The sequence below is a fragment of the Culex quinquefasciatus genome, chromosome 2 (genome assembly GCF_015732765.1).
Source record: "Culex quinquefasciatus strain JHB chromosome 2, VPISU_Cqui_1.0_pri_paternal, whole genome shotgun sequence".
Lineage (NCBI taxonomy): Eukaryota > Metazoa > Arthropoda > Insecta > Diptera > Culicidae > Culex > Culex quinquefasciatus.
Window position 1 is genome coordinate 20,575,112 of NC_051862.1, and position 25,704 is coordinate 20,600,815.

A 25,704-nucleotide genomic window follows, 5' to 3' on the forward strand; every position below is an offset into this window, starting at 1 on the left:
TTAGAAATTTTAGAATAAAAATATGTAAAAAAATGAAAGGGCAAAATTTCTAAAAATAAAATTCGGAAATCTAAGAATCTAAAATTTTAAAAATTTAATATTCAAATTTAAGAATTAAAGATTTAATAATTTTTTAATTCTAGTTTTTCTGAATTTAAAGGATTATGAATTTAGAAATTATTTTTATTTTTACTTCAACTGTTTGTTTTTCGGATTATTTGTATTTTTAGTTTTTTGTTCAGCTTACAATTTTTAAATCTGTGTTTTTTTTTTAATTTTTATTTTTTTTCTCCCAAGAATCTCAGGCCACGCGCACCGTCCAACAAGCTTGTTACAACCCATTAAATGTAGTTGATACTTTTTAAGAGAATACCCTCAAAAATCCCGGATTTCCGATTTAAGTGGCCACCGCTGAAACAAGGACTTTCGGATGTGTGCGCAAAACATAAATCAACAGAAAGTTTCACTGTTAACAAATACCTTACTATTTTATTGTTTTCTATCATTCTTCAAAAAATGAATTTCATCTCTCGCGTCCATGCATTGTATGTGTGTGTGTGTTGGGCTTATCGTTTTATATGTAAGGATTTTTTTGTCGTTTCTTTTCGATTACTTTTCTTTTAGCACAATCTTGGTTTTGTTTTATTTATATTACTTAATTCTCGTGTTCACCCACTCACCGAAGATCAATCATCTCTCAAGGTAAGTTTGTGTTGTTTTGTTGGTTTTATAAAATATATCTGTATAAATCAATTCAATCAAAAATAATGTAAATTATGTTTTATTTTTTCGCAAGAATTTTACTTCTGCACTTGCTACTTTTTTTTTTTAAAGGAAATCACAACAACTATACGTCATTTTCTTACTCTTTCGTTTTTTTAAATATCTGCTCTTTTCGGCAATCTAACCGGAAACTCTGGATTTTATTTCATTTAGGAATTCTAGAAAAAGGGGGGAAAAGCCGCAGACTGAGGTACGTTGCACAAATTTTACAGCTCACCACACGACAGGGGGGAAAAAGAAGTACCAAAACACGTGAGATTTGTAAAAGTTATGAAATCGACATTTAAAAAGTAAACCGCGTGGAAATTAAATTTCCCTACTCATCGACACAGCTGACATGTAGCAGAACGGGTGGTGAAAACAGAACTTAAAATGTGCTTAGTGTTTTTTGTATGTAAATTTTTTTTCGCACGGAAAGTTGACTCTATTTTTTGCGTTAGCTAACGTGGGACAAAATCTGACGAACGAGCAACCAAAGAAACAACCAAACCTTTACACTTCTATTCATTATGTTTTATTCATAATCGCGTACATGTTCTGTAATTGATTTCTGCTTAACCGAGTTCACTAAACTGAAAAAGGAAAAGTAATAAAAGGCTTGGAAAACTACGTAACCTGTCTTAAAACTGTGCTTGCTCGCTAATCTTTCTCAAACTGGTAGTAAAATGTGTGGGTGTGTATGTGTGTTCCGCTTAAAACTGGTTAATGGTGAAATATTGTTTTGTTTTTCTTTACATGCGATCTCCAATGAACCGTTTCTGCATGAGTAGTTTCTGAAATAATCATTTTTAAATCTGCTTACGGGCTAGGTTTCTCTCTGCTTTTATGGGGTTTCGCATCTAGTGTTTTCTTCTTATTTTTCTTACTAAATTATATTAGTTATACACACGTACGTTGTTGCACTCAAGTAACAATCACTCGATCCCGATCGACAACTTAGTTTTTAATAATATATTTATATTAATATATATATATATATTGTGTGTTTTTAAATCCCTTAGTTCTACTGTTTTGCTAGAGTTTCTAAGCCTTAAACTAGAATCGCTTGTTTCAATCCTTAATTTTTTGCATTCTTTTTACACAATTCATTGTTTGTCGTCGTCATTGTTTACTTCCCGCCTTTTTATACACAACACCCTCATCTCCTTCTCAATGGGGCGAAACGATCATGGAGCCGCTGCTGGTTTTCGCCCGCTTGTTGGCCGCCGTGCCCGACGGAGACTTGTCGCTGAGCCGCTTTACAGCTGCCGATGGGGAGGAGCCACCGGTCGTGGCGCCCGTGCTGCCCGTGGCTGGGGCTGGGGTGCCCTTGGCCGATTGGGGATCTGCGAAATTGGAAATGGGAGGTGGAATTAAGTTGACGCATAAAAACTGAACTGAACTGAAAAAAACAAACTGAAATGTATTTTAAAACACTTTTTGTTCAGATTTTGAGACTTGGTATTTGTCGATAGAATATTGAGAAGGGCAGCGAATGATCAAGAAGGTTAAAAATTGCCAGAAATAAATGAATTAAAAACTTCAACAACATTGAGATCATTCGACTGTAATTTCTCGATCTACCATCGACAAATTCTCGAATATGGTTTCGAAGCTCGTTTTTAAAACTTAAAAAAATCCATGATTTTCAAAAAATGCATCATTTTCAAAAATTACAAAAAATATAACAAAATTGAAAAAAAAAAACAAAATCAGCATTGCCTTGGCGTTTTTACCACAATGTATTCCACAAATTTAAAGAATTCCAATTTATTTATAAATTAAAAAAAAGAAAATTATTTTTTTTAAACTGCATCTAAAAATAAATTTACTTTAAAGTTTATCTTTAAAAATACAAGAAACTTATTTTTTTAATTTAAAAATTTCAATTTCAAAAATTTGAAATATTTAAAATTCTCTGAACTTTAAAATTTTTTTACTACACTGCATTTTCACAATTTTTAAACATTTACAATTCTTTTATAAATTTAAAAAACCAATTTTATTCTTTTGAAACTGAATCTAAAAAAAATATGAAAATATTTTTTTCAACTTTAAAGAGTAGGAAAAATATAAGAAACTTATTTTTTATCTTAAAAATATCTAAGAAAATCTAAATAAAATTGAATAAAAAAAAGCTAGTAGCTCTAAAAAATCGAGAACAAAATAACAAAAATATTAAATTTAAAAAATCCAGACAATTAGAAAATACAAATTAATATATTCAACTAAGAAAAAATATGAAAAAAGGTTAAAATGGTTAAAGTACAAATAATTCCACTCTCCAACCCTCTTATAGTTTTGTTACAGCAATTTTTTTATTTTTGCAATTCCGTCGTGAAACTATTTACTTTTCCTGTCATTCTTGAACGACGAAATAGCCTACTTTTCTGTACCAGAAATAACAGAATCGAATAGCAAACGAAAACGAAGTTGACTTTATAGCTGTCGGCCACCATTGCTAGTACCAACCACTAGTGTCTTCCTTTTATCTACAAGGACTTCGCCGCCCTGGGCTCCTAAGTGTATGAAAGTATGGCACGGAGCGACGGCGCCGAATACCCATATATACACAAAGAATTTTAAAGCGCCCGCCGCGGGGTTCGAACCGGCGACCTCTGGATTGTGAGTCCAGTGCGCGGTCCGATTGATCCACACGGGCGGGACGAATCGAATCGAATAGCAACACTTTTCAAAATAAATGCTGAAAAGTTCTACTTTTAAGCACTGAAATGGGTGCTGAAAAGTTGAACTGTTCAGCACTTGTTTCGAAAAGTAACACTTTTCAACATTTTTTTGATTTAAACGATTTATTGACAAAAAAATGAAAATTTGACATAAAATTTCACTCAGCGTGTGTTTTTTGGAATTGCAAAAAATGTTGTATGGAACTCGTTGCAAAACTTGATTTTTTCAGCACTCTTCGTATTTTTCCAACTCGGTGAACCTCGTTGGATAAATGTACGACTCGTGCTGAAAAAATCCTCTTTTTGCAACTTGTTGCATAAACTACTATTTTAGTTTTATGTTTCTTCTGCTATTGTTTCTTAAACGCCCTCTTTCTTCTTATGTGTACATATTTGAAATAAAAAAAAAAACAAATTTTACAAAAAATGATATTAAAAAAAAAAATTTTTTTGGGAATTTTGATTTTTTTTCGAAATTTCAAAAATCTTCTTAATTTTTTTTTACATTTTGAAATTTTTAAAAAAATTGAACTTGAAATTCCTTTTAAATAGAAAATATTGAAAAATGGTTAAATTTTTGTAATGTAAAAAATAACAAAATTAAAAAAATCTAAACGAATTTCTTTTTAATTCCAAGCAATTTCAAACAATTTTGAACATTTAAAAAATTTCAAAATTTGAAATTTAAAAAAAAAAATTTAAATTTAAATTTTTTTAAAAATTTTAATTTTTTGAAAATTAAAAAAAAAATAAAAAAATTAATAATTTAAAAAATTTCAAAATTTTAAATTTTTAAAAAATTTCAAAAATTAAAAAAATATAGAAAATACAATCGTTATTTGTATTACCACTTTTTTTGAAAAAAAAAATATTAAAGTTTCCAATAATTTAAAAAAAAAAAATTTCAAATAATTTCCACAAATTTCATGTTGAAAAAATTTCAAACATTTCAAAAATTAAATAAAAGTCTTTAAAATCTTTAAAAAAATTTAATTCTTAAAATTTTTTGAAATTGCAAACATTTTTTAGAAATTTTTGAAATTAAAATTCCGTTTCAATAAAAAAAATATTCAAAAAATGGTATTACAAATTACGATCGTAATTGCTCGATCCACGATCGAGATTTCTCAACAATAAAATTACTACCGTAATTTGTCGATGGTAGATCGAGATTTTTCGATGGTAAGTCGCAATCTTACTATCAAGAAATCTCGATCGCGAGTCGAGAAATTACGACCGAAATATTACGATCGAGTTCAATAATCATCACGATTTTTTTTATCATAAATGCAATTTTAGGAGAATTTAAATTTTGAAATTCGAAATCGGACCTTAGTCATTTTGATTTCTTACCTTTTTTCTTTTGCATTTGATTGCTTTTTAACTAGAATAAAATTACAGACAAATACAAAATAAATAAATAAAATTAAATCGAATCGATCTGAAAAATTGCCAAATATCTATTTTTCAACCGGTATTTAATCTTCAAAGAGTATTGGAAAAAAGAACTCTTAAAATTTAAGAAAATTTTAGGGTTGGAAGTTTTACTTTCTAATGTGACTTTGCCAATGTTTTTAAAAATGATTTTTTTTTCAGGGGTCAACTTTGGCTATGTTTTTCACTAACATTTCCGATATTTTAAGTAAAAAGAAGTATGCAGTAGTTTTTGAAAGGTCCCAGACTATGCCTCTACGCATTTTTTTTTGCAATTTATACAATAATAGTGCCATTCTATAGAAAAAAAATATGTGAGAACAAGCAAAAAATTAAAAAGTGACTGTAAAAGCATGAACAAATAAGAAAGGCAAAATGTAATGATAGGAGGTGGTAGAATAGGCCAAATACATACTACCAAAAACAAACATAAACTAAACAAGATACATAAATGCAAATTAAAATACTTGAAATGAAACAAGAAAAACATAAAACAAGAAAAGTAATGTTTTTCGTAGAACAAAAGTTGCTCAAAATGACACGAGAAAAATTAAAATTCAGGAAAAAAAATTAGACAGCATTTGCTATAGGATTGAAAAGTTTTTTAAACTGTTAGCATTTCTAGGCATGAATCATTAAGAGCGAGTTTTTCACCAATGTGTAACAGGTCGTATCGAGGTGCTCCGATTTGGATGAAACTTTCAGCGTTTGTTTGTCTATACATGAGATGAACTCATGCCAAATATGAGCCCTCTACGACAAAGGGAAGTGGGGTAAAACGGGCTTTGAAGTTTGAGGTCGAAAAAACATTAAAAATCTTAAAATTGCTCGCATTTCCGTAAAACTTCTTCAATTCCAACTCTCTTAGATGCATTCGAAAGGTCTTTTGAAGCACTTCAAAAAGTGCCATAGACATCCAGGATCGGTTTGACTTTTTCTCATAGCTTTTGCAAATTACTGTTCAAAATAGATTTTTTTGAAACCTTAATATCTTTTTCCAACAGCCTCCAACACCCATACTCCCATAGGTCAAAAGATAGGTAATTTCATGCACTATAAGCCTACGGTAATAACTTTTTGGCCAATCGCATTTTTTCTCATAGTTTTTCAATTTTTCTAGAACAAACATTTCACAACGTTAGTTTTTGCCCTGTAGGCCGCCATAGCGGCACTTTTTGGTCTCAATTTTGTCATATTCGGAATCCTCGGACAATTTCACGTAAGTTAGAAGTATTGGAGTTGTAATTTAGATTTAAAAAATAATTAAATAAAATATTTTTGAAAAAAGAAATAGATCTTACTTATCCTATGATCAATACGTCAAATGCTGTATCAAGTAGGCGAAAACCTGTTTTACCCCTAATCCAACAAATTGTTAAAAAATATTTTAATTCATTCTAAATGGCAATTTTTCCAATCTAAATTACAACTCCAATACTTCTAACTTACGTGAAATTGTCCGAGGATTCCGAATATGACAAAATTGAGACCAAAAAGTGCCGCTATGGCGGCCTACAGGGCAAAAACTAACATTGTGAAATGTTTGTTCTAGAAAAATTGAAAAACTATGAGAAAAAATGCGATTGGCCAAAAAGTTATTACCGTAGGCTTATAGTGCATGAAATTACCTATCTTTTGACCTATGGGAGTATGGGTGTTGGAGGCTGTTGGAAAAAGATATCAAGGTTTTAAAAAAATCCATTTTTAACAGTAATTTGCAAAAGCTATGAGAAAAAGTCAAACCAATCCTGGATGTCTATGGCACATTTTGAAGTGCTTCAAAAGACCTTTCGAATGCACCTAAGAGAGTTGGAATTGATGAAATTTAACGGAAATGCGAGCAATTTTAAGATTTTTCATGTTTTTTCGACCTCAAACTTCGAAGCCCGTTTTACCTCACTTCCCTTTGTCGTAGAGGGCTCATATTTGGCATGAGTTCATCTCATGTATAGACAAACAAACGCTGAAAGTTTCAACCAAATCGGAGCACCTCGATACGACCTCTAGAACAAACCGAGCAATATTTACAAATACTGCCTCTTAATTGCTGATCCGTCGTGGAGCCGGCCATATGAATACCGGGATCAAATTTTCCATAGGAAAGAGACGCCGAATAAGATATTATGAGCAATTATATTGAATTTATAAATTAGGCCAATGCAAATATTTCCTACTTCAAGTTTTTAAATACATATTTTTTGTATCGTGTAATTATTTTTCTTATGGTAGTTTTTCGAGTTTCGGAAAGCTGGTTTCATGATTTTTTAGATAGGTTCGGGAAATTTGAGAGATGTTAGTTAACATTCTACATCAACACTAACAAAGTTGGACCAGTTCCGGAAAATTTCAGTTAAAAAAAGTTAGAGCTCAGTAGTCGTCACCTGTAGTCACCATAGGCGGGAGAAGGTTAATGTTCTAACATTGTCCCATTTGTTTTCAGTTGCGGGAAAAAAGTTTTAAAAACAGTTTATAAAATTTACATAGTTTTATTTGTCTTAATTAGTTTAAGTCCATAATTAATGTATCCACATTCACCCCAAAACAAACAGCAAAACAAAAAAAAAACAACTTCACCCACCTTGCAGCCACCTGACTTGCGTGGCCGGTCCGTAGCCCTTGTCGTTGCGCGCCGCGATGCGGAAGATGATGGCCGGCTTCGAGGTGTAGTCGACGTGGGCCGTCTGCAGCGACTGGTTCGGCACGGTGCACTGGTTGTTCGGTCCACAGTACACGCGCACAAACGCCAGCTGGGCCGCCGCCGACGCACTGCTCTTGTCCTTGGCGTTCTGCGACTTGACCGCCAGGTAAACGGAGTACTCCAGGATGTCGCCGGTGGTCGACGGGGGCGGTTCCCACGAGAGGTGCGCTCCTTCGGGAGATTTCGAGATTTTGATGGCGGACGGGGCGCCGGGGAAGCCGGGCAGACAGGTCTTGAACGGGGCCACGTCGCTCCACTCGCCCCGGCCGCAGCTGTTGATGGCGGCGACGCGGAACCGGTACGCGCAGCCTGGTTCCAGGTTCAGGCGCTTGAACTTGGTTATGTCGGGGAGGTTGTCGGCGGAGAGGGACTCGCCGTCGTACAGGCAGTTCCACTCGTCAAAGTCTAGGAAGTTGGACACGGTGTGCGAGAGGCCCTTGAAGATGCCGACCGTGGACCACTTGTCCTCGTCCTTGATCTTAACGAGCTTGATCTGTGGGGAGGGGAGATTTTCGATTAGTTTAGGTGGGGATTGCTGGGTCACTCGCTTCCGACTTACATCTTCCTTTTCTTCCTTGGCCTTTCCCCGCCCGACCTTGGCAACGGTGGTTACCTTGGCCTGTGTCGTGGTCGTTCCCTGAATCGTGGTGACGATCGTGGGTGCGACCGTCGGCGCGGCCACGTTTCCATTACTGTTGGCCAAGATATTCGCCGGTGGAACACCAACCGGAGACTGCAGCAGTGGCGAAGACAGCGTAAACTGCCTCGAGTTGGCGTCAAAGTACTTGACCGTGGTCGTAACGGGTTGTTGGCGCTGCTGGGGTGAAACGGCCGCCACCGGAATGGCCGCGCCGGATGGCGATGAAGATACGGTTGAGGTGGCGGAGAGCGAAGACGCGGTCGACGCCGTCGAAGTCATCAGATCTGACAGTACGGATGTTGCGGACGCCGCAGCTTCCGCCAGCGCGTCCAGATGGCTTCCGGTCGTGACGGAGGTGGTGCTGCTCGCCGCGGACGTGGTGCTTTCCGCTGGCGGCATCTGACTGATAAACTGGGGCATCGCGACATCGGCAGAAGATAGATCCGCCGAGGTCGTCTTGAACGTAATGGTCTGGCTATCATTCGACAGCAAACCCGCGTTCAGCTGACTGAAAAGGCAAGCAAAACCAAACGTTTAACTTCCCACAAAACCTCCTTAAAGCAAAACAGTGTCGAACCAACAAACTCACATAATATTGTCCGAACCGGACGCGGCCAACAGGTCGGCGTTCTGCAGCGACAGCAACTCGCCACTCTTAATCGTGGTCAAAATGTTCGCCGCTTCCGTCTCCGAAGCCGTCGGAGCACTGTTGACGCTGACCACCATGGGAGCTTGCGCTTGGGACGATGGTTCCGCCGCTGTCGCGCTGGTCATGACAGAATCGGCCTCGTCGGAAGTGAGCATTGCGGTGGCATCGGCCTCGGCGGCAGCAACTGCTGCACTTTCATCGGTGGAATCGATGCCGGTAGTTGTTGCTGCTCCGGTTGCTTCGGCCAGTTCGGCTTCCAGCTGGGCAGCTTCGGCGGCAGTGGCCTCAGCAATAGCACTGCTGTCCGGTTGGTCCTCGAGGGGCATCTGGGGATAAGGATGATTTGGGTATTTAGAAAAGTTCGCTTATTTGCAGCTTTTATTTAGAATTGGTTATTTTTTGAACATTTTTTTGGTTTATTTGTGTTAGTTTTTTTAGTTTTGCAGTTTTTGGCAGTTGCAAATATTATAGAAAGGTTATGTTTTGACCAATGCTTGAAAAATAATCTGTCTCTGAATGGGACTGTTCGACTTAAAAAAAAAACTATCTGACAGCGATCATTTCAGAGAAAGAAGTTTGATCGCTCTCAAACAGCGCCTATCCTGATCGTCATTGCCTGGCGACGGTCGTTGAATGTAAACACAAAGACGAAACGAACGAAAAATGAGCACCACTCAAGCAGCCGCCCGAACGAGACAACATGTTTGTCTCTTTCTCTCGTTTTCGTCTCTCTCTCTTTCTTGTGTTTGCTACGTAGTGACAGAAGTCATTTGAATGCGATCGTGGGTAGAGTTGATTGGAATTTCGGTAGAATGTCGTACGACCGTTCTCCGAGCGAATGTATTTCTAGAGGGTAGTAATTAACTGTGCCAGTGACATATTCGTTTGAGTTTGAAACGAACGAAAGCAGAATGTCAAAATCAAGTTGTCGTGAGTCGAAATTTCGTAACCACTGGTTTTGACAATAATCAAGGAACAATATAAGGTTTTAAAAAAAATATGGTATCGACCCTTTTTCTTAATTTTTGTGCTCTTTCATATTTTTATTTTAAATTTTTTTTTTGTATTTTTATAGTTTTTAATTTTCTGTTATCCATGTTTGATTTATTTTTTGTTATTTTTTCACTTTTTAGTTGCATTTTTAGTGTATTCGTTTTTTTTTCAAATGTGTTAACGATTTTTTTTATTTATTATTTAGTTTTTGAATTTGCAATTTATTATATTGTTGAGTTTTTGTGATTTAAATTTTTGTCTTTTAGTGTGTTTTTTCTAGTTATGATATATTACTGCGGGCGTTAATAATTAGAGTTCACGCGCGGTGATACGACCGCAAGATAATGGTCGCATGACAGCCGCATGACAATCGCAGAACAAATTTTTGGTTGTTATCAAAGGTTGCCTTGAGTTTTCAGCTGACTTTTCAGAAAATATTCAAAACAAACCAAGTTGACAGCCAAGTCAACGCAGAATTTCAGTTCAATTAGCTGATTTTTACACTGCGGAAGTTAGGCGGCAATAATCTCCTGTCACTCACAGCCAAGGAGAAACGTGATTTTATCTCGCAATAAGCAATAAAAAAAAAAAATAAAAAAAATTATAATTTAGTTTGCTATATTCTAAAGTGCTTACATTTTTATTTGCATGTTTTTTTCTATTCTTGTATTTTTTCTTTGATTTTTGTAAAAAAAATCTTTTGCGGAATAATTTTTATTGCATTATTCGATAATAAATAATTGATATTGAATTGATGTATATGATATTTTTATTAGTCAGTTAAACTAATTTATTTTCATTTTCTTGACATTTTTAATTTCATGGTTGTATTTTTTTTTGTGTATTTTATGATTTTGTTTTTTCGTTTTTTTATATTTTTTTTCTTTTTCACATTTTTTTTTAATTTTTACTATTGATGTATTTCTATATTCAGTTATTACTGTTTGAATTAAGGTTATGTTAAAATTGAAATCAATGCAAGATTTTTTTAATATTTAATAATAATGTTCTAATTTTTAATTGTTGATTGTTGGTATTTCTTGATTTTTTTATAGTTATTAAATTTTTAAATGATATTTGGTCAGTTGTTGAATTCTGGTTATTTTTTTTGTATTTTAGTAGTTCTGCATTTTTGTTTTCAATATTTCAATATTTTATATTTTTGTATTTTTCAAATTATGTGTTTTTTAATCTCGAATTTAGCTAAAATAAATGTAATTTAAATGTTTGACTTATGTACTTGTAGTTTGTATTTTTTTTTTGTATTTTGATACATGTAGTTGAATTTCATCAAAAAGTACCCGATTCTACAGAACTTTTTTATAAAGAGCATTCGTCCCGTTTCACCTTTAAGGCTATTATGCAGATCGGAAGGAAAGGGGTCAAGAAACAGCTTTACGAACAGCAGAACAAAGAAGAGGGAGTGATTTCTTGGGGCTTTTCTTCACCCTCTCTGACTTGCTTGCGCTGCCGCTGCTGCCCATTTGATTTTTCTTGACCGGTTTCTTCCGAAGTGCGTATACCGCTTTAATGTCTTGATTTATATTTTAAATATTTTTACAATTGGCCATTTTTGTACATTTTATTTCTGGAGTGTTTAGATAAAGTTCGATGAACCAATTGTTGAGTTTTCGTTTTTCGCTGATTTTAGTAAAGTAAAGATTATCCCAAACAATCAATTATTTATTAGCTGAATTAAGTTTCATTTGTGTCTTCCATTTCATTAGGGCACATACCTTTTGTAATAGGTAGTGTGTATCCTTCTCACACCTTATATAAACTGTCATATAAGTGAAAGGGTTACACTCTTGTTTTAAAAATTTATGTGCCCTTTTGAAATGTTAGGCTCCAATTGGGTCTTAAAATTAAGCTGAAATTTGTGATAAATAAATAAAATATAATAAAATAATATATAAACAATAATAAATACATCGTAAAAGCTTGTTTTCTGAGTGAAATGACCGCGATGGATTAAAAATTGACTTTAAAATAAATTTAAAAAAATTAACTTCGCAGTCATTCTTGACAGAACAGGCTCTACTTGACAGCTCGTTCCAAGGGGACCATAGTTGATCTATCTAATATTGTTATCAGAATCAGATATCAGAAATGGTTTTGAATCATGTTTTTTTACCGCTGTACATAAAAACTTACATAGGGCTTTAGGACCCTATTAAAAAATCACAAAAATGCGAAAATCAGGAAAAAAATGGGCATGAAAAAAAAATTAAACGAACATTAGTGAAAAAAAAATTGTAAAAAAAAACAAAAAAAGTAAAGTTCCCAGAAGTTTCCAGCACCAAATGTATGACTTACTTGAGAGATATTTTCAGAAGATGGGAATCCGAGTTTTGGAAATATCTTACTGAACTTGTTCAGGAAAACAGAAATGGGGATTTGATGGTGGAAGACGTTAGTGTATTTGGTGCCAACCATACAAGTTCGATCTGATGTGTTGACAAATTTCATTCTAATTTTACAATTGTCCTTTTTTCACAGTTGGTAATGAAAATATACAATAAAATACTGTATGATAAAGTAAAAATAAATAATAAAGTCACCTGCTGAAAACCATTCCAAATATGTTCTAATCTAATCTAAAAAACAAGAACGCTACAAATAAAAACAAAGTCAAAATCTAACTCACATTCTCTGGCGCATCTGCCGCGACCTCCCCCTTCTCCTGCTGATCCTGCTCCATCTCTTCGGGAACAGCCTCGGAAGCCACAAACGAACCCTCCTCCGCAGCCGGTTCCGCCATTTCTTCACCCCCTTCCATCGCCACCTGCTGCTGCTGCTGCTGCTGTAGCAACTCATCCTCTCCTGTCACGTCATTCGTCGGCTCTCCCTCCGCACCTTCCGCGACGTCATTCGTCGCCTCTCCCTCCGCACCTTCCGCGACTTCACCGGTCGCCTCTCCCTCACCCTCCGCCACGGCCAACAACTGCTGCAACTGATCCTGCTGCTCGTCAATTCCAGGTTCCGCATTCTCCGCGCCCACATCGGCATCCTCCATCGCTTGATCGCCACCGTCTCCCGCCACCTCTTGCTGCGGGTCCTGCTCCGCTGCGGCGAGCAGGTCACCTGCACCCGTGGCGTCCCCTTCCGGGTTTTGACTCTCGATCGCGGCCGCCCCTCCAAACAGTCCTAACCGGACGTAGCGGGGGGTGATCGGGGTTTGTTCTTCCCGCATTTCCGTGTCCTCGTCGTCGTCGGAGGAGGGGAAGTCGTGGCATCCGTCGAGTTGCTCGAACGTGGGCCAGGTTGGGGCGGATCTGCTGGGCGTCGTCGTGGCGGGGAGTTCTTCGATGCGAGCAGGTTCGAACATTTCGTCGTCTTCGTCCGGTTGGGGGAAGAGGTCGTAGCAGCCGTCCATCTGTTCGATCTGGTCGCCGTCGTTTTCGATGAGGCCGGCTTCGGCGGCGAGCGCAGCGAAGGCCGCGTCCGTTGAGACCTGTTCTTGCTGCTGTTGTTGTTGTTGTTGCTGCTGTTGCTGGGCGAGTTGAGCTTGCTGTTGTTGGAGTTGGATCTGCTGGTATTGCTGCTGGGTTACGATCCGGGTGGTGGTTTTGGATGGCAACATGACGATTTTTTGTTGGCCGGGGATGCCGCCACTGCCGGTTGCGCCGGATGAGGGGACGATGGTGACGGTTTTTTGGCCACCTCCGGCGGAGGGTGCGAGCTGAACGGTGACGGCTTTGCCACCGATCGTGAGGGCTTTTTGGGGCATGTTGATGATTTGGGTTCCGGCGATTTTTTGGCCACCGGCGCCTTGGAGGCCGCCCACGGGGACGGTGAAGGTGATGGGTTTGCCTCCCTGTACGGCACGGAGCTTGATGGCCTGTCCGCCGATGTTGGCGGTGGTTGTGCCGGCGGTGCCGGCCTGTAGTACGGTGGTTGCACCGCCGATTCCGGTCACAGTTCTGCTGGTTGAGATCGTGTTGATCATTTGAGAGGTCGACAGGCTGACAAAGTTGTTTGCGGATGAGGTTACGGTTCCGCTGACGGTTCGGATGCCTTGCGGCGTGGTGACCACGATGACCTGCTGGTTCGATCGGATCTGCTGGCCAGCCTTGTTTGTGATGACCAGCGTTGGCTTACCGGCCACGTTCGTTCCGACCTTGCCAACCTGCACAATGTTCGGGTTCTTCATTAGGATCTGCTTGCCACCGATCGTTCCGGTTGAGGACATCAGCTTGACAACGTTGCCTCCAATGACCGCCGTCTTCTGACCTCCAACCGTTGCTTGCTGAATCGTTCCGGCGCTCGCTCCCTGAAGGATATTGGAAGTCACAATCTGCTGCTGCGTCTGAAGACCACCCGCTCCCTTCTGAAGCATGTTGACCTTGGGCAACGTTTGCACGGTCATGCCTTGGCTCGTCTTGACCAGCGTTACAATCTGCGGCTGGTTCATCGCCGATCCCGTGCCCTGTCCACCAGCTCCGCCCACGATCGTCAACGGCTTCTGCAGAATGATCTGCTTGCCTCCGATCGTGGCCGTCGTGGTCGTCGATCCGGACGCACTGACAATGCGCTGCTGCTGCAGCTGAGCTCCGACAATGTTCTGACCGCCAGCCGCGCGCAGCACCGTTGCCGCTTGCTGGCCCGTAATCTGCTGAACGACGTTCCCTGCGCTACTAACGCTAACCATCGGTTGTTGCGTAGCAATCCTAACCGGTTGCCCCGTAGACGACAGCACACGAATCGGCGTTCCACCGGTCGTAATCTGCTGGGCGTTCGAAACCGACGTCCCACTCACAACCCGAATCGTCTGCGGCTGAGCCTGTTGAATGATCTGCGTCGGTTGTTGCTGCAAAATCGGCGAAGTCGGCGTCAATATCTGCTTCTGCACTTGCTGCTGCTGAAGCGGCTTGGCCTGGACCTTGGTCACGATGCGCTGCATCTGCTGAGGTTGCTGTTGCTGGTGTTGCGGCGAAGTCACGCTGTGCACCGGCGACGATGGCACCGCTGCCATCGGATTTGGACTCTGCAGCCCGGGAGGATTGTGCACCGGACTGCTGATCTGCTGAATGTTTGGACTCGCGACGGACATCAACGGCGACACAGCTTGAACCTGATGCGATGGGGACACCGCCATTGGCGACGCAGTCGCCCGACCCTGAAGAGTTTTGATAACTGCAAAAGAGAAAAAACACAAATTACCAACCAAACTCACCCCCAAAACCCAAACTCATCATACTAGGCTGCTGCAGCAGCGGCTCCCCGCTGGTCAACCCCGCCGCGATCCCCGCATTCGTCAGCGGTGACATGGAACCGGCGGCAGCCGCCGGCGACGACATGGTTGGAATGGGCGAACCCAACGTCGGCATAGGTGCTGGCGGGGCAATCGCCGGCGGAACCGGTGCCGGCGTGGGAGTTGGCGGCGCGGGCGTGACCGTCGGCGGAGGTTGCGGGATCTTCTGCACCTCCAGGATGTAGTACGCGGCCGATGGGACCGAGGGCCAGCACAGCTCGAGCGAGTGCGTGGAAGCGCGGACCAGCTGGACGCGGGATGCGGCGGCCGGGCGTTCCACCTCCAGGTACCAGAGGTCTTTGCAGCAAACCTGTGTAAAATTACAGCGGGGAGCGAAACACACGTTAGAATGGAAGCAGCTGGAGCGAGGGCTTGGGGGAAAAAGTGGGAGCAAAATAAACAAACTCAAGAGAAGAAACGTTGGCAGAAACTGCAAAAAGTTGGGCAAATTTGAAGGGACAACTGATAAGAAAAATAAAAATTAAAAGAAGAAACAAAAAAGAAAACATAAAAACAAACACGCATAAAATGAAAAAGAGCTCTCAACTAAATTAAGAATCAGTGTGAATTCTGAAGAAGTCGGAGAAGACTCCGGCCGGAAGCTCTCCGGATTGGTGGAACGAAGCAGACAATCAAAACCTAGTAGATTACAACAACAAGCAGAAGAATAAAGATTTTAGGGGGGTGCACTGTGGGAGAAATGTGAGAGTGGGACGAAATGTTGAATTTACACTGAAGTTTTTATGCAATTCTAATTTTTCTTTAGTATTATTTTGCAACTTAAAGTATTTTTAGATAAAATGAAATGAAAACAAATGTATGAAGCAAATTTCATTGATTATGGTCTTTTCGGTTATGTCATGACATACCTACTTTGACTTAATTTTTAATAGGAAGGAACCATAATATCTAGTTAATTTTTTTTTTAATTTTGGCAGGGACTGTTCATGGTTTACATGAACATTTAAAGAATCTCAAAATAAAAATTCAAATCCGCATGAATTTCCATAACTATCTTTTCAAAATTTAAGGTAAAAGTCACGTGAATTAAATAATCAGCAACTTTTAAAAATTTTGGAGTACCTACTTTTTAAGTTGTAATAAAAATTTTTGTCATCCGCTGATTTTTTTTTATGAATTTCCTCCCTCGTGTTCTTTTATTACGATTTTCGGAGAAAACAAAAGAGTCTTCGGCGAGTGTTCGTGAACAACAAAAAGAGAAGAAGTGACAGAAAGAGAATGCTCTTGCTGCCAAGCACGTGATAGAAGAAGAGAACTCACAAGCTATAGCGACGGTCGTTATATTTTCTGATATTTTAGTGCAAGAATCATCAAAAATGATAGTTTTTTCCATCACTTATTTAAGGAGGTATTAGACTATTACAAACAAACTCGCACTCGACTTTTTGACAGCTGTCAACAGATTAGTCTCAACCATTTTTAATCCAGATAACCGAATCATCGGATTGTCGAATCAGGATTTTTTTTTATGTCTTATTTTTGGTATTTGGGCTCTATTATAAGAACCTAAAGACCTTCTATCGGATGAGGAAGTAAAACGGAGAGGTAATTCACCACACATAACACAGGGTCGTTAAAGTGGATTGCTTTGCTTTTTTTTACCTCAATTATCCGAAAGTTTTTTTAGGAACATCGGGTAATCGAATTTTCATTATCTTAAGTTTTTATATAGGTTATTCTTATTTTTCTATGATATTGTATTGTATTTTTTACTAATATTTTTAGTTTAATTAAAATGAAAACCTTTAAATAGCCTTGAAATTTGTTTTCTGTTAAATTGGAATTTACTTAAAAATATAAAATTTGAATCCACTTAAGTGTTTTTTACCTTCAATTTACAAATTTCAACAAAAAAAATGCAAATTATAAAAAGGTTTTCAAAGAAAAAAATGTTTAGTATTATTTTTTTCCTTTTTTTCAATTTTTAAGTATCAAAAATTTTAATTGCTTTAACTTTTTTTTTGTTTTGATAGTGCCCGGTAAAACAAAATATCAGATCGACGACCCAAACATCACGACATAAACTTTGAAAAATATTTGCAACGGCCTAATTTTTAAAGTATAAATCTGGAGTTTTTTTATTGTTGAAAAGGTCCAATAAACCAAATTTTCAGTTTTTTGCTTTTTGGGTGTTTTTTAATATCTCTGACTCAAGGCGGTTTCAAAAACAACCAAAAAGCAAAAAACTGGAAATTTGGCTTATTGGACCTTTAAAAAAAAAAACTCCAGAAATACTCAAAAACGTTCTCAAAATACCGTATTTATTCGAAAGAACTAAAATTTTCATAACCTACAATATGGAAATCAAACGAAGCGAAATTATATATGCTTTTTCATATAATTAGAGTTTTTTTTTGAAAATATTAAAATTTTCACAAAATACTTTTTTTCGAAAAGATTCAAATTTTCAATAGCGAAGCGAAATTTATTGTGCATTTTCACATAATTAGAGTTTGTTTGGGAAAATACTATTTTTTTACAAAATACCGTAATTTTTCGAAAGTACTCAATTTTTTACGATTTGCAATGTAAAAAACACGAAGCAAAATTTGATACGCAATTTCAGTTAATGATTTTTGCTGTAGTTGAAGAACTAAATTTTTGATCGTTAGCGTTAGACGATAATGTTATCGACGATAATTTTATCGATGAACAACCTAGAAAATAATGCTCATTTTATGGGACTCCCTTGTTAGTCTCTTTGTGCAACATTTATACACAGTCAAATTAAAAATCCGCGTTAAAAAAATACAACAGCTGCGCAGTGTCCCTCCTAGCCAAGAAGAAAACCGAAAAAACAGCAACAACAAAACAACCAGACAAAAATAACAAACAATTCGCTCTCGCAGCAAAGTCATCGTTCGTTTCACACCGATAACTTAATTGTAGTAAAACAGAGCTCACCCTGACCTGGTTGTTCCAGGCCTTCCGGTAGCCGTCCCGTCCGGACCAGATGTACAGCCGGGTGTGAATTCCGACCGCGCAGTGGCCGGCCCGAGCCCGCGGCATGTTCTCCTCTTCCGTGTCCAGATCGAGCTCCTCCCAGGTCATGGTTTCTGTTGGAGAGACATCCGAAACGGTTAGTTAGGGAATGAATTTGGTTTTAGGAATTGTTGCCTCACCGAGATTCAGACAGGCCAGCGTGTTGGTGCACTTCCATTCCTTCTCATGCTTCTCCACCTTGACGACGTCCTCCATGACCAGCGGGACCCAGCCGCCAAACACGTACATCCGGTTGCCGATCAGCGTCGAGCTGTGCAGTGACCGGGGCAGCGGCAGCGGACCACTCGTGCGGGGTCTCGTCCACGACATCGTGTCCGTATCGAGCAGCCACAGGTCCCCTAACCGGCAGCCGGACATTCCGCCGTAGATTACGAGCCAGTACTTTTTGTTCTTCTTGTCGTACCAAGAGACGGCCGTGTGGGACTCGCGCGGCGGCGGACTCTCGCCGAACGTCGTCGGCATCTCCCACTGCAGCTGGTTGTTCTTGATCTCCAGGATGTACAGATCGTTCAGATACTTGGGTATGTTGTTCTTCGGGTCGTCACTCTCGTTGGCGAGTCCACCGAACAGGTAGATCCGGTCGCCGACGAGGGTGAAGCTGTGCCCGAGACGACGACACGGCGGCAGTCCCGACTCTGGCGGCTTCGGTCGCAGCTTCTTCCACTCCCACTTGGTTGCCTGCAGTTCGTACAGCTCGTTCGAGTACTTGCCGTACTCGACCATGCCGCCAAACACCAGAATGCGGGTGCCGTCCACGACGAACCCGTACGCGGCACAACCGGGCGGGACGTCGCCCTTGGTGGCCGGAACGTACCATTGGTTGGTAGCTGGAAATTAAGATGGACATTGATGAACTCTTCTGCCTTTGTAGGGGTAGCTGAGGTTTTGCTTGAAGAACGGGGTTCAGAAACGGTTTCGCTCTCGTTTAAGGTTTCAATGCATGGCACTCGAGGACCTCGTTAGACCTGTTGAGGTCTACGGCAGTCCGAATGTTAATAAAAGGCTGAGAAATTTCATCATTATCGCGAGATTTTGAATTCGTAAGATCTAACCGTAACTAAAGGTAACACTCTCTCGGCAGCTTTTCTCTAATTATCTTAACTTAAACAAAACACTAAAAAATATCTTTAAATACGCAAATAGTTTTAATAAGTCATCGTACTCAATACAGCATGAATAATTCAAAATTATGTAAATTAAGGCAAAACACTAAACTAAATCATTCTAATTAGATTCATGTTGAACGAATTGCGCAAGTCCATTCATGTGCGCTCAAGTTTTTCAACCAAGAAACACCTCTGCTTCGTTGATGTTGGACTCCATCGCTCTTGTTTTGCTCCTTCACTTTCGTGCCATCCGTCTCACCATTATTTGCATTGCCTATCTCGTTTGCACACACGCTCCATGTCGCTATTTCGCTTTCGTTCTTTTTGGATGTTTCCAGAACGTCTCTCTTGCTCGTTTCGAACACTGGCCTTCTGTCGTCTTACTCTAGCTCACAGTGAGCGATTTTCAAACAGGGTGGACAAAGTGGTTCTCATTTCCATTCACAGACGTAGTAGTCAAGTATCTCTTTTATCTGGATCAATTAAACAGCATTGCGTTTCCCAATCACAGACGTGATTGTCAAGTATCTCTCTCTGGATCAGTTGAACAGCATTGCGTTTCCCAATCACAGACGTAATTGTCAAGTATCTCTTTTTGGATCAGATGAACAGCATTGCGTTTCCCAATCACAGACGTGATTGTCAAGTATCTCTCTCTGGATCAGTTGAACAGCATTGCGTTTCCCAATCACAGACGTAATTGTCAAATATCTCTTTCTAAATCAGTTGAACAGCATTGCATTTTCCAATCACAGACGTAATTGTCAAGTATCTCTTTCTGGATCAGATGAACAGCATTGCGTTTCCCGATCACAGACGTGATTGTCAAGTATCTCTCTCTGGATCAGTTGAACAGCATTGCGTTTCCCAATCACAGACGTAATTGTCAAGTACCTCTTTCTGGATCAGATGAACAGCATTGCGTTTCCCAATCACAGACGTAATTGTCAAGTATCTCTTTCTGGATCAGATGAACAGCATTGCCTTTACCAATCACAGACGTGATTGTCAAGTATCTCTCTCTGGATCAGTTGAACAGCATTGCGTTTTCCAATCACAGACGTAATTGTCAAGTACCTCTTTCTGGATCAGATGAACAGCATTGCGTTTCCCAATCACAGACGTGATTGTCAAGTATCTCTCTCTGGATCAGTTGAAAAGCATTGCGTTTCCCAATCACAGACGTAATATTCAAGTATCTCTTTCTGGATCAGATGAACAGCATTGCGTTTCCCAATCACAGACGTGATTGTCAAGTATCTCTCTCTGGATCAGTTGAACAGCATTGCGTTTCCCAATCACAGACGTGATTGTCAAGTATCTCTTTCTGGATCAGATGAACAGCATTGCGTTTCCCAATCACAGACGTGATTGTCAAGTATCTCTCTCTGGATCAGTTGAAAAGCATTGCGTTTCCCAATCAAAGACGTAATTGTCAAGTATCTCTCTCTGGATCAGTTGAAAAGCATTGCGTTTCCCAATCACAGACGTAATTGTCAAGTATCTCTTTCTGGATCAGATGAACAGCATTGCGTTTCCCAATCACAGACGTGATTGTCAAGTATCTCTCTCTGGATCAGTTGAACAGCATTGCGTTTTCCAATCACAGACGTAATTGTCAAGTACCTCTTTCTGGATCAGATGAACAGCATTGCGTTTCCCAATCACAGACGTGATTGTCAAGTATCTCTCTCTGGATCAGTTGAAAAGCATTGCGTTTCCCAATCACAGACGTAATATTCAAGTATCTCTTTCTGGATCAGATGAACAGCATTGCGTTTCCCAATCACAGACGTGATTGTCAAGTATCTCTCTCTGGATCAGTTGAACAGCATTGCGTTTCCCAATCAAAGACGTGATTGTCAAGTATCTCTTTCTGGATCAGTTGAACAAGCATTGGATAAGGACAACTTGTCCTGTTGGTGGTCCAAATAAGAATGATTTATTTCTCTCCGACAGCTGCCTTTTATACTCAATCTCCTTCACTGCTGCGTTGAACTGATGAATACTCCTTCATTCCTGGTAATGATTGTAACTCACTCGACGATTCCACAGTTTTGACCATCACTTGTCTCCATCTCGTCCACCATGCTCGCCTAACTGGCTATCCGCGACGGCACGACCAACCCCTAGCAAGCCGTCTCTTTCGCACCACCGCCGTACTGCGCAGCCGCCGCGCCACCGTTTCGCGAAGCGGCGCACAACTGCCCGTCGCCTGGCTGTCACAGCAGAAGATGGGGCCAGCAGCGTACGAAAATCCAACATGGCGCCCATACTGGCCACCATGGGCGATGTTCCTTTCCTACTCTATGCCGCCACCGCCGAGAGAGAGTGTGTTACTTTCTTGTGTTGTGATTTTGTTAATGGCGTTCTGTTTGAAAACATTGGCCTTACCCGTGTTGTACACATGAAGCTCGTCGACGATTCCTTCGTTGCCCCCGCCAAAGACCACCATCAGCTCCTTGATGTTGACGGCCCGGTGGCCGTGGCGGGGCCTCGGCTGCGGTCCACTCGGGTTCGTGACCCGTTTCCACCGCAGGATGGCATTGTTCTTGGTGGCCTCCTTGTCGGTTCCGGTCGTTGCCGGAACCAGCAGGTCGGCCGACTCCGTGTTGGCCGTCATGCCACGGCTATTTCGCTACCCCTTTCCCTTCTAGTAGCAGCACTTTTCACCTCTTCACAGTGTGTTCGTCCTACCCCGGTCCCCCCTTATTCTTCACCGGCCTTCAAAATCTTACGCACTTTACAGCCTGGCACTACCGAGGACAGTTTTTCCATTGAAAAGCAATCGCAACACCTTCACTGTTCCGACAGTTTTCCGAAATCCTACGGGGCCCCAACCCAACCGCGGAAGTGTCCGCGCGTCAGCCCGTGTGGCGTTTTTTCACTGAATGACTTTGAAGCCGAAGCTAATGTTGTTTTTTTTTTCTCCTGCCACCGACAGTGCAAGTCTTCCCTCACTTTCTGACGCGCACTACCGACACACACCAATGTTTGTTGTTGTTTTCTTCTCTCGCGCGAACCTGCCGGGAAGAACGAAAGAGGAAAGAGAGGTAAGTTAGTGTAAGATTATGAAATAGATGTATACAAGGGAAGGAACATCGTGAAAAAGTTGAATGTATCGTTGAGACTAACTTAACAAATGTTAGACTTATTGGGAAATTAAAAGTAACAGAAATTCATCACATTACATTACATTAAACTAAAAATTTCTGTATAATTCATATTTTTAGACCTTCCTAATTGTTACTTGCAAATGTTTACAATATACGCTTTAAAGTATGGAGTGCCAAGCGAGATGGTAAATCAAACCAAACCTGAGCAGTCTGTCTCGTGCGTAACCGCGGAAAACGAGACCGCGCTATTATTCTGTCTCGTTCACGGAAAAGACGAGCACCACTTATGCAAAGTATGTTTTTCGATTTTTATCAATTAAATTAATGTTTTGACTTTTGGGCGATTGAAACAACATAAACTCACGCACACAAACCTATTTGTAGGTTTTTCGATTTTTATCAATGGTAGTTGGTCAAACTTTGGCAGCTAAATTGGAAAAAGTTAAGGTTCCAAAAAGGAGTGAGAAAGAAGGAATAATCGGTGAATTCACTTCATTCAATGCAAATTGTAGCAAAGGTGCGTTCAACGCTCTGAAAGGTCAACACGTAGAAGAAGCGTGCAGCGGTTTATGTTCAAAGTTAGGACATTGTATTAACATTAACTGAGTTGCAGTGGTAATGTAACAGACATGACCAAGATGACGAAGATCGATGAGATTTTATTAAAACGAGGCAAGCAAGGCGTATGGGAGCAGAGCTTCTTCGGTCAAATAAAATTTTGTTTTAAGTTGTCTGTACAGTCCAGGAATTTAACATTAGAAGAGATTCAGCACACTGCTTTTCAAACTTAGAAGTAATAATGGGCAACATGAACTGGGAATTTAAGGTGTTTCTATTCTACAGCGCGCAATTTAGATTGATGATCATTTAAATTTTTAGAATATCCTACCTAACTAAAGTGAAGCACATGATCCCACACACTCTCAATCATCCAAACACACTCACTCAAGGGTACACTCCGCGGATTGACCCGCGTTCCGAGACCAAAGCCCTATCTCGGTGCTTTAAGATCAGAGAAGCTAGCCTAGCGTCAACAGATTCGAGATTTGCAAGCCGGTGGAGGTTAGAGAAACTTGTGTCCAAGGGCTGGTTCAGGATCAGTCGTAGGAACTTGTTCTGGATCACCTGCAGCTTCTTCTGGTGGGTCATGGCACATCCATGCCAGACTGCAGCATCGGAGCCACTACCTTTTTGTGAATTGCCAACTTGTTCTTGAGCAATGCTTTCGACCGACGATTGATGATCGGGTACAGCTTTTTGAGCAACGTGATGCCCAGGGTGATCCTGTTCTCGATGTGATAGCGGTGCAAGAGCTAGAAGTCGAGTTGTAGATCGAGGTACCGCATGACCGTTGATCAATCCCCCTCCGAACCCAGGACCTGAAAATTCCACGTAGGGTTTCAGCCTCTCGGTGTCGCGATGTGGAAAGACGATGGCTTGGGGTTTCACCGCGTTCATACAGATCTTTAAAACAGCTATTTTGTGTAAACGTCCAGACCATTTTGGAGCTTGACGGCGAGATGTCAGATGTTTCGTCTATCCAGGTAGTCGGAGAGCATCTGCACTAGGTAGATGGGAACGTTGAAGTGCATCAGCTTGTGCAGCAGTCCGCCTTGAAAATGACCAGTTGGACACCGAAAAAGCGCTTCTCTAACACGGATGAGAACTTTAAGTACCTAGAATGAATACAATATTAAAGGAAATCTAGCGCCTACTAACCCCATCAGTGGATTTCCATGACCTTTTGATGAACTAAACTCAAGACTTTATTGTATATATCATAGGTACTTGCGATCTTGGTTTGCATTAGTGTGAGTTCACCATTTAAAATTTTATTACCAGGTATTTTTAATTGTTCAGGTTTTTTTGCTTTTTACGTGTTTTTGTATTCCCTTTGACTCAGAGCTGTTTTAAAAACAAATACATCCGAAATTTCTCAAAAGTTAAAACATATTTTTTTTCATTCCAATAAACCCACCTTGAGAGCAATAACAAAAAATACCATCACAGAAGCTCATTCAAATTTCTGGAGTTAAGGGAGGAAAAAAAGGTAAATAAATACACAATCAAGCTTGCTCTCTCATTCTTTCAATCCTTCCCTCTCTTTCAGCCACCCAACGCAATCTGTCACTTTCTAACCGAAGCCCATCTCTTTCACACCTAAGCGGTTTCATATACCAAACTCTCCTGTCACGCTATCTCACTCACACCCTCTTCGGACGCTCTCACTCACACCAGTACAATTTTCCTGCTCGCCTCTCGCTCTAACAGCCGCAATCAAACGCAAAATTTTCAAATTCCTCGGTCCGCTTTCGGACGGAGTTCTGCCTTTTTGAGGACCCCCACCGAAACAGCCCAAACATCCCAAAGAAGCGAAAAGAGCACAGAAAATCCCACAAATCTTGCACCTACCTCTTTCTCTCGCGCTCTCCTTCCTACGGGCCAAGCAAAAACCGACCGACCAAGCCAAGCCCCGTCGCCGCCGCACAGCAAATTTCACACACACAATTTCCCACAATCTGTCACTTTTCCAGCTTCCTGCTGTGTGCGTTTCACAATGGCCAGGCAAAACGCGATCTACGAACGCCCGCAAATTTCGAGAGCGAAAAAAAAAGTTCCGATTTTGACACAATCGCGAAAGCCGCGGCCGCTGGCTTCAGTTCGAGGCTCCTACGACTACAGAATGATGAAAACCGTAATGGCGGCCGAAAAATCTCTAGAAGCCGGCAGAGCTGCCAGAGAAGCGGGGCGAAATTTCGGGTGTCGCATCGGGCAACACCAGTCGGGAATGTCTGCAGACAATTTCATTTTAAATAAATATTGTCGTGTTGAAAGTCATTTCATTAAGTCTGTGATTGTTAAATATAAAAAAATGTTACAAATCACAAATTGGGTACTAAAGCCCTATGTATTTTTTTATGTACAACGGTAAAAAACACGATTAAAAACCATTTCTGATCACTTTTTTTCATTTTAACGCAAAAAATTTTTTGTCAAGACAACATTTTTTCGATGGATCAACTATGGTCCCCTTGGAAAGAGCTGTCAAGTAGGAGCTTTTCTGTCAAGAAGGACCGTGGGGTTAATTTTTCAAAATTGATTGAAAAATCCATTTTTAACTCTTTGTGGTCGTGCAATGGGTCATTGTACTCAGAAAAATAAGCTTTATCGCTGTAAACAATAATATCAGCAATCTAAGCTTCATTTTAGGACCCAATTGGGTACTAAAGTCCTATGTCAATTTTTATGTACAACGGTAAAAAACACGATTAAAAACCATTTCTAATCACTTTTTTTAATTTTAATGCAAAATTTTTTTTGACAAGACAACATTTTTTCGA

At 40.2% G+C, this 25,704-nt stretch overlaps 1 protein-coding gene across 2 annotated transcripts; it reads right to left on the reverse strand.

Annotated features, from left to right (window-relative positions):
- Positions 1–461: 461 nt before the first annotated feature.
- LOC6047645 (host cell factor) lies at positions 462–25,068 on the reverse strand. 2 transcript variants are annotated; one of them, XM_038250456.1, is made up of 10 exons: positions 24,776–25,068; positions 21,642–22,270; positions 18,261–18,968; positions 18,049–18,194; positions 15,064–15,427; positions 12,511–14,999; positions 8,811–9,196; positions 8,141–8,729; positions 7,462–8,074; positions 462–2,108 (listed from the first exon to the last, which is right to left on the reverse strand). In XM_038250456.1, the coding sequence occupies exons 2-10, from the start codon at positions 21,868–21,870 to the stop codon at positions 1,933–1,935; spliced, it is 5,700 nt and encodes a 1,899-aa protein (XP_038106384.1). In that variant the 5' UTR covers positions 21,871–22,270; positions 24,776–25,068; the 3' UTR covers positions 462–1,932. The 2 variants fall into 2 exon arrangements, with proteins under 2 accessions (XP_038106384.1, XP_038106383.1); XM_038250455.1 differs by having other exon boundaries at positions 18,043–18,194.
- Between the last annotated feature and the right edge of the window lie 636 nt (positions 25,069–25,704).

Excerpts from the sequence above, each read along its gene's own strand:
- LOC6047645 (XM_038250455.1), bottom strand. The coding sequence starts at position 21,870 with ATGACGGCCAACACGGAGTCGGCCGACCTGCTGGTTCCGGCAACGACC. Across the intron at positions 18,969-21,641 it reads GCTTCATGTGTACAACACGG|CTACCAACCAATGGTACGTT; the intron begins GTAAGGCCAATG and ends CTTAATTTCCAG. Across the intron at positions 8,075-8,140 it reads CCAAGGAAGAAAAGGAAGAT|ATCAAGCTCGTTAAGATCAA; the intron begins GTAAGTCGGAAG and ends CCCTCCCCACAG.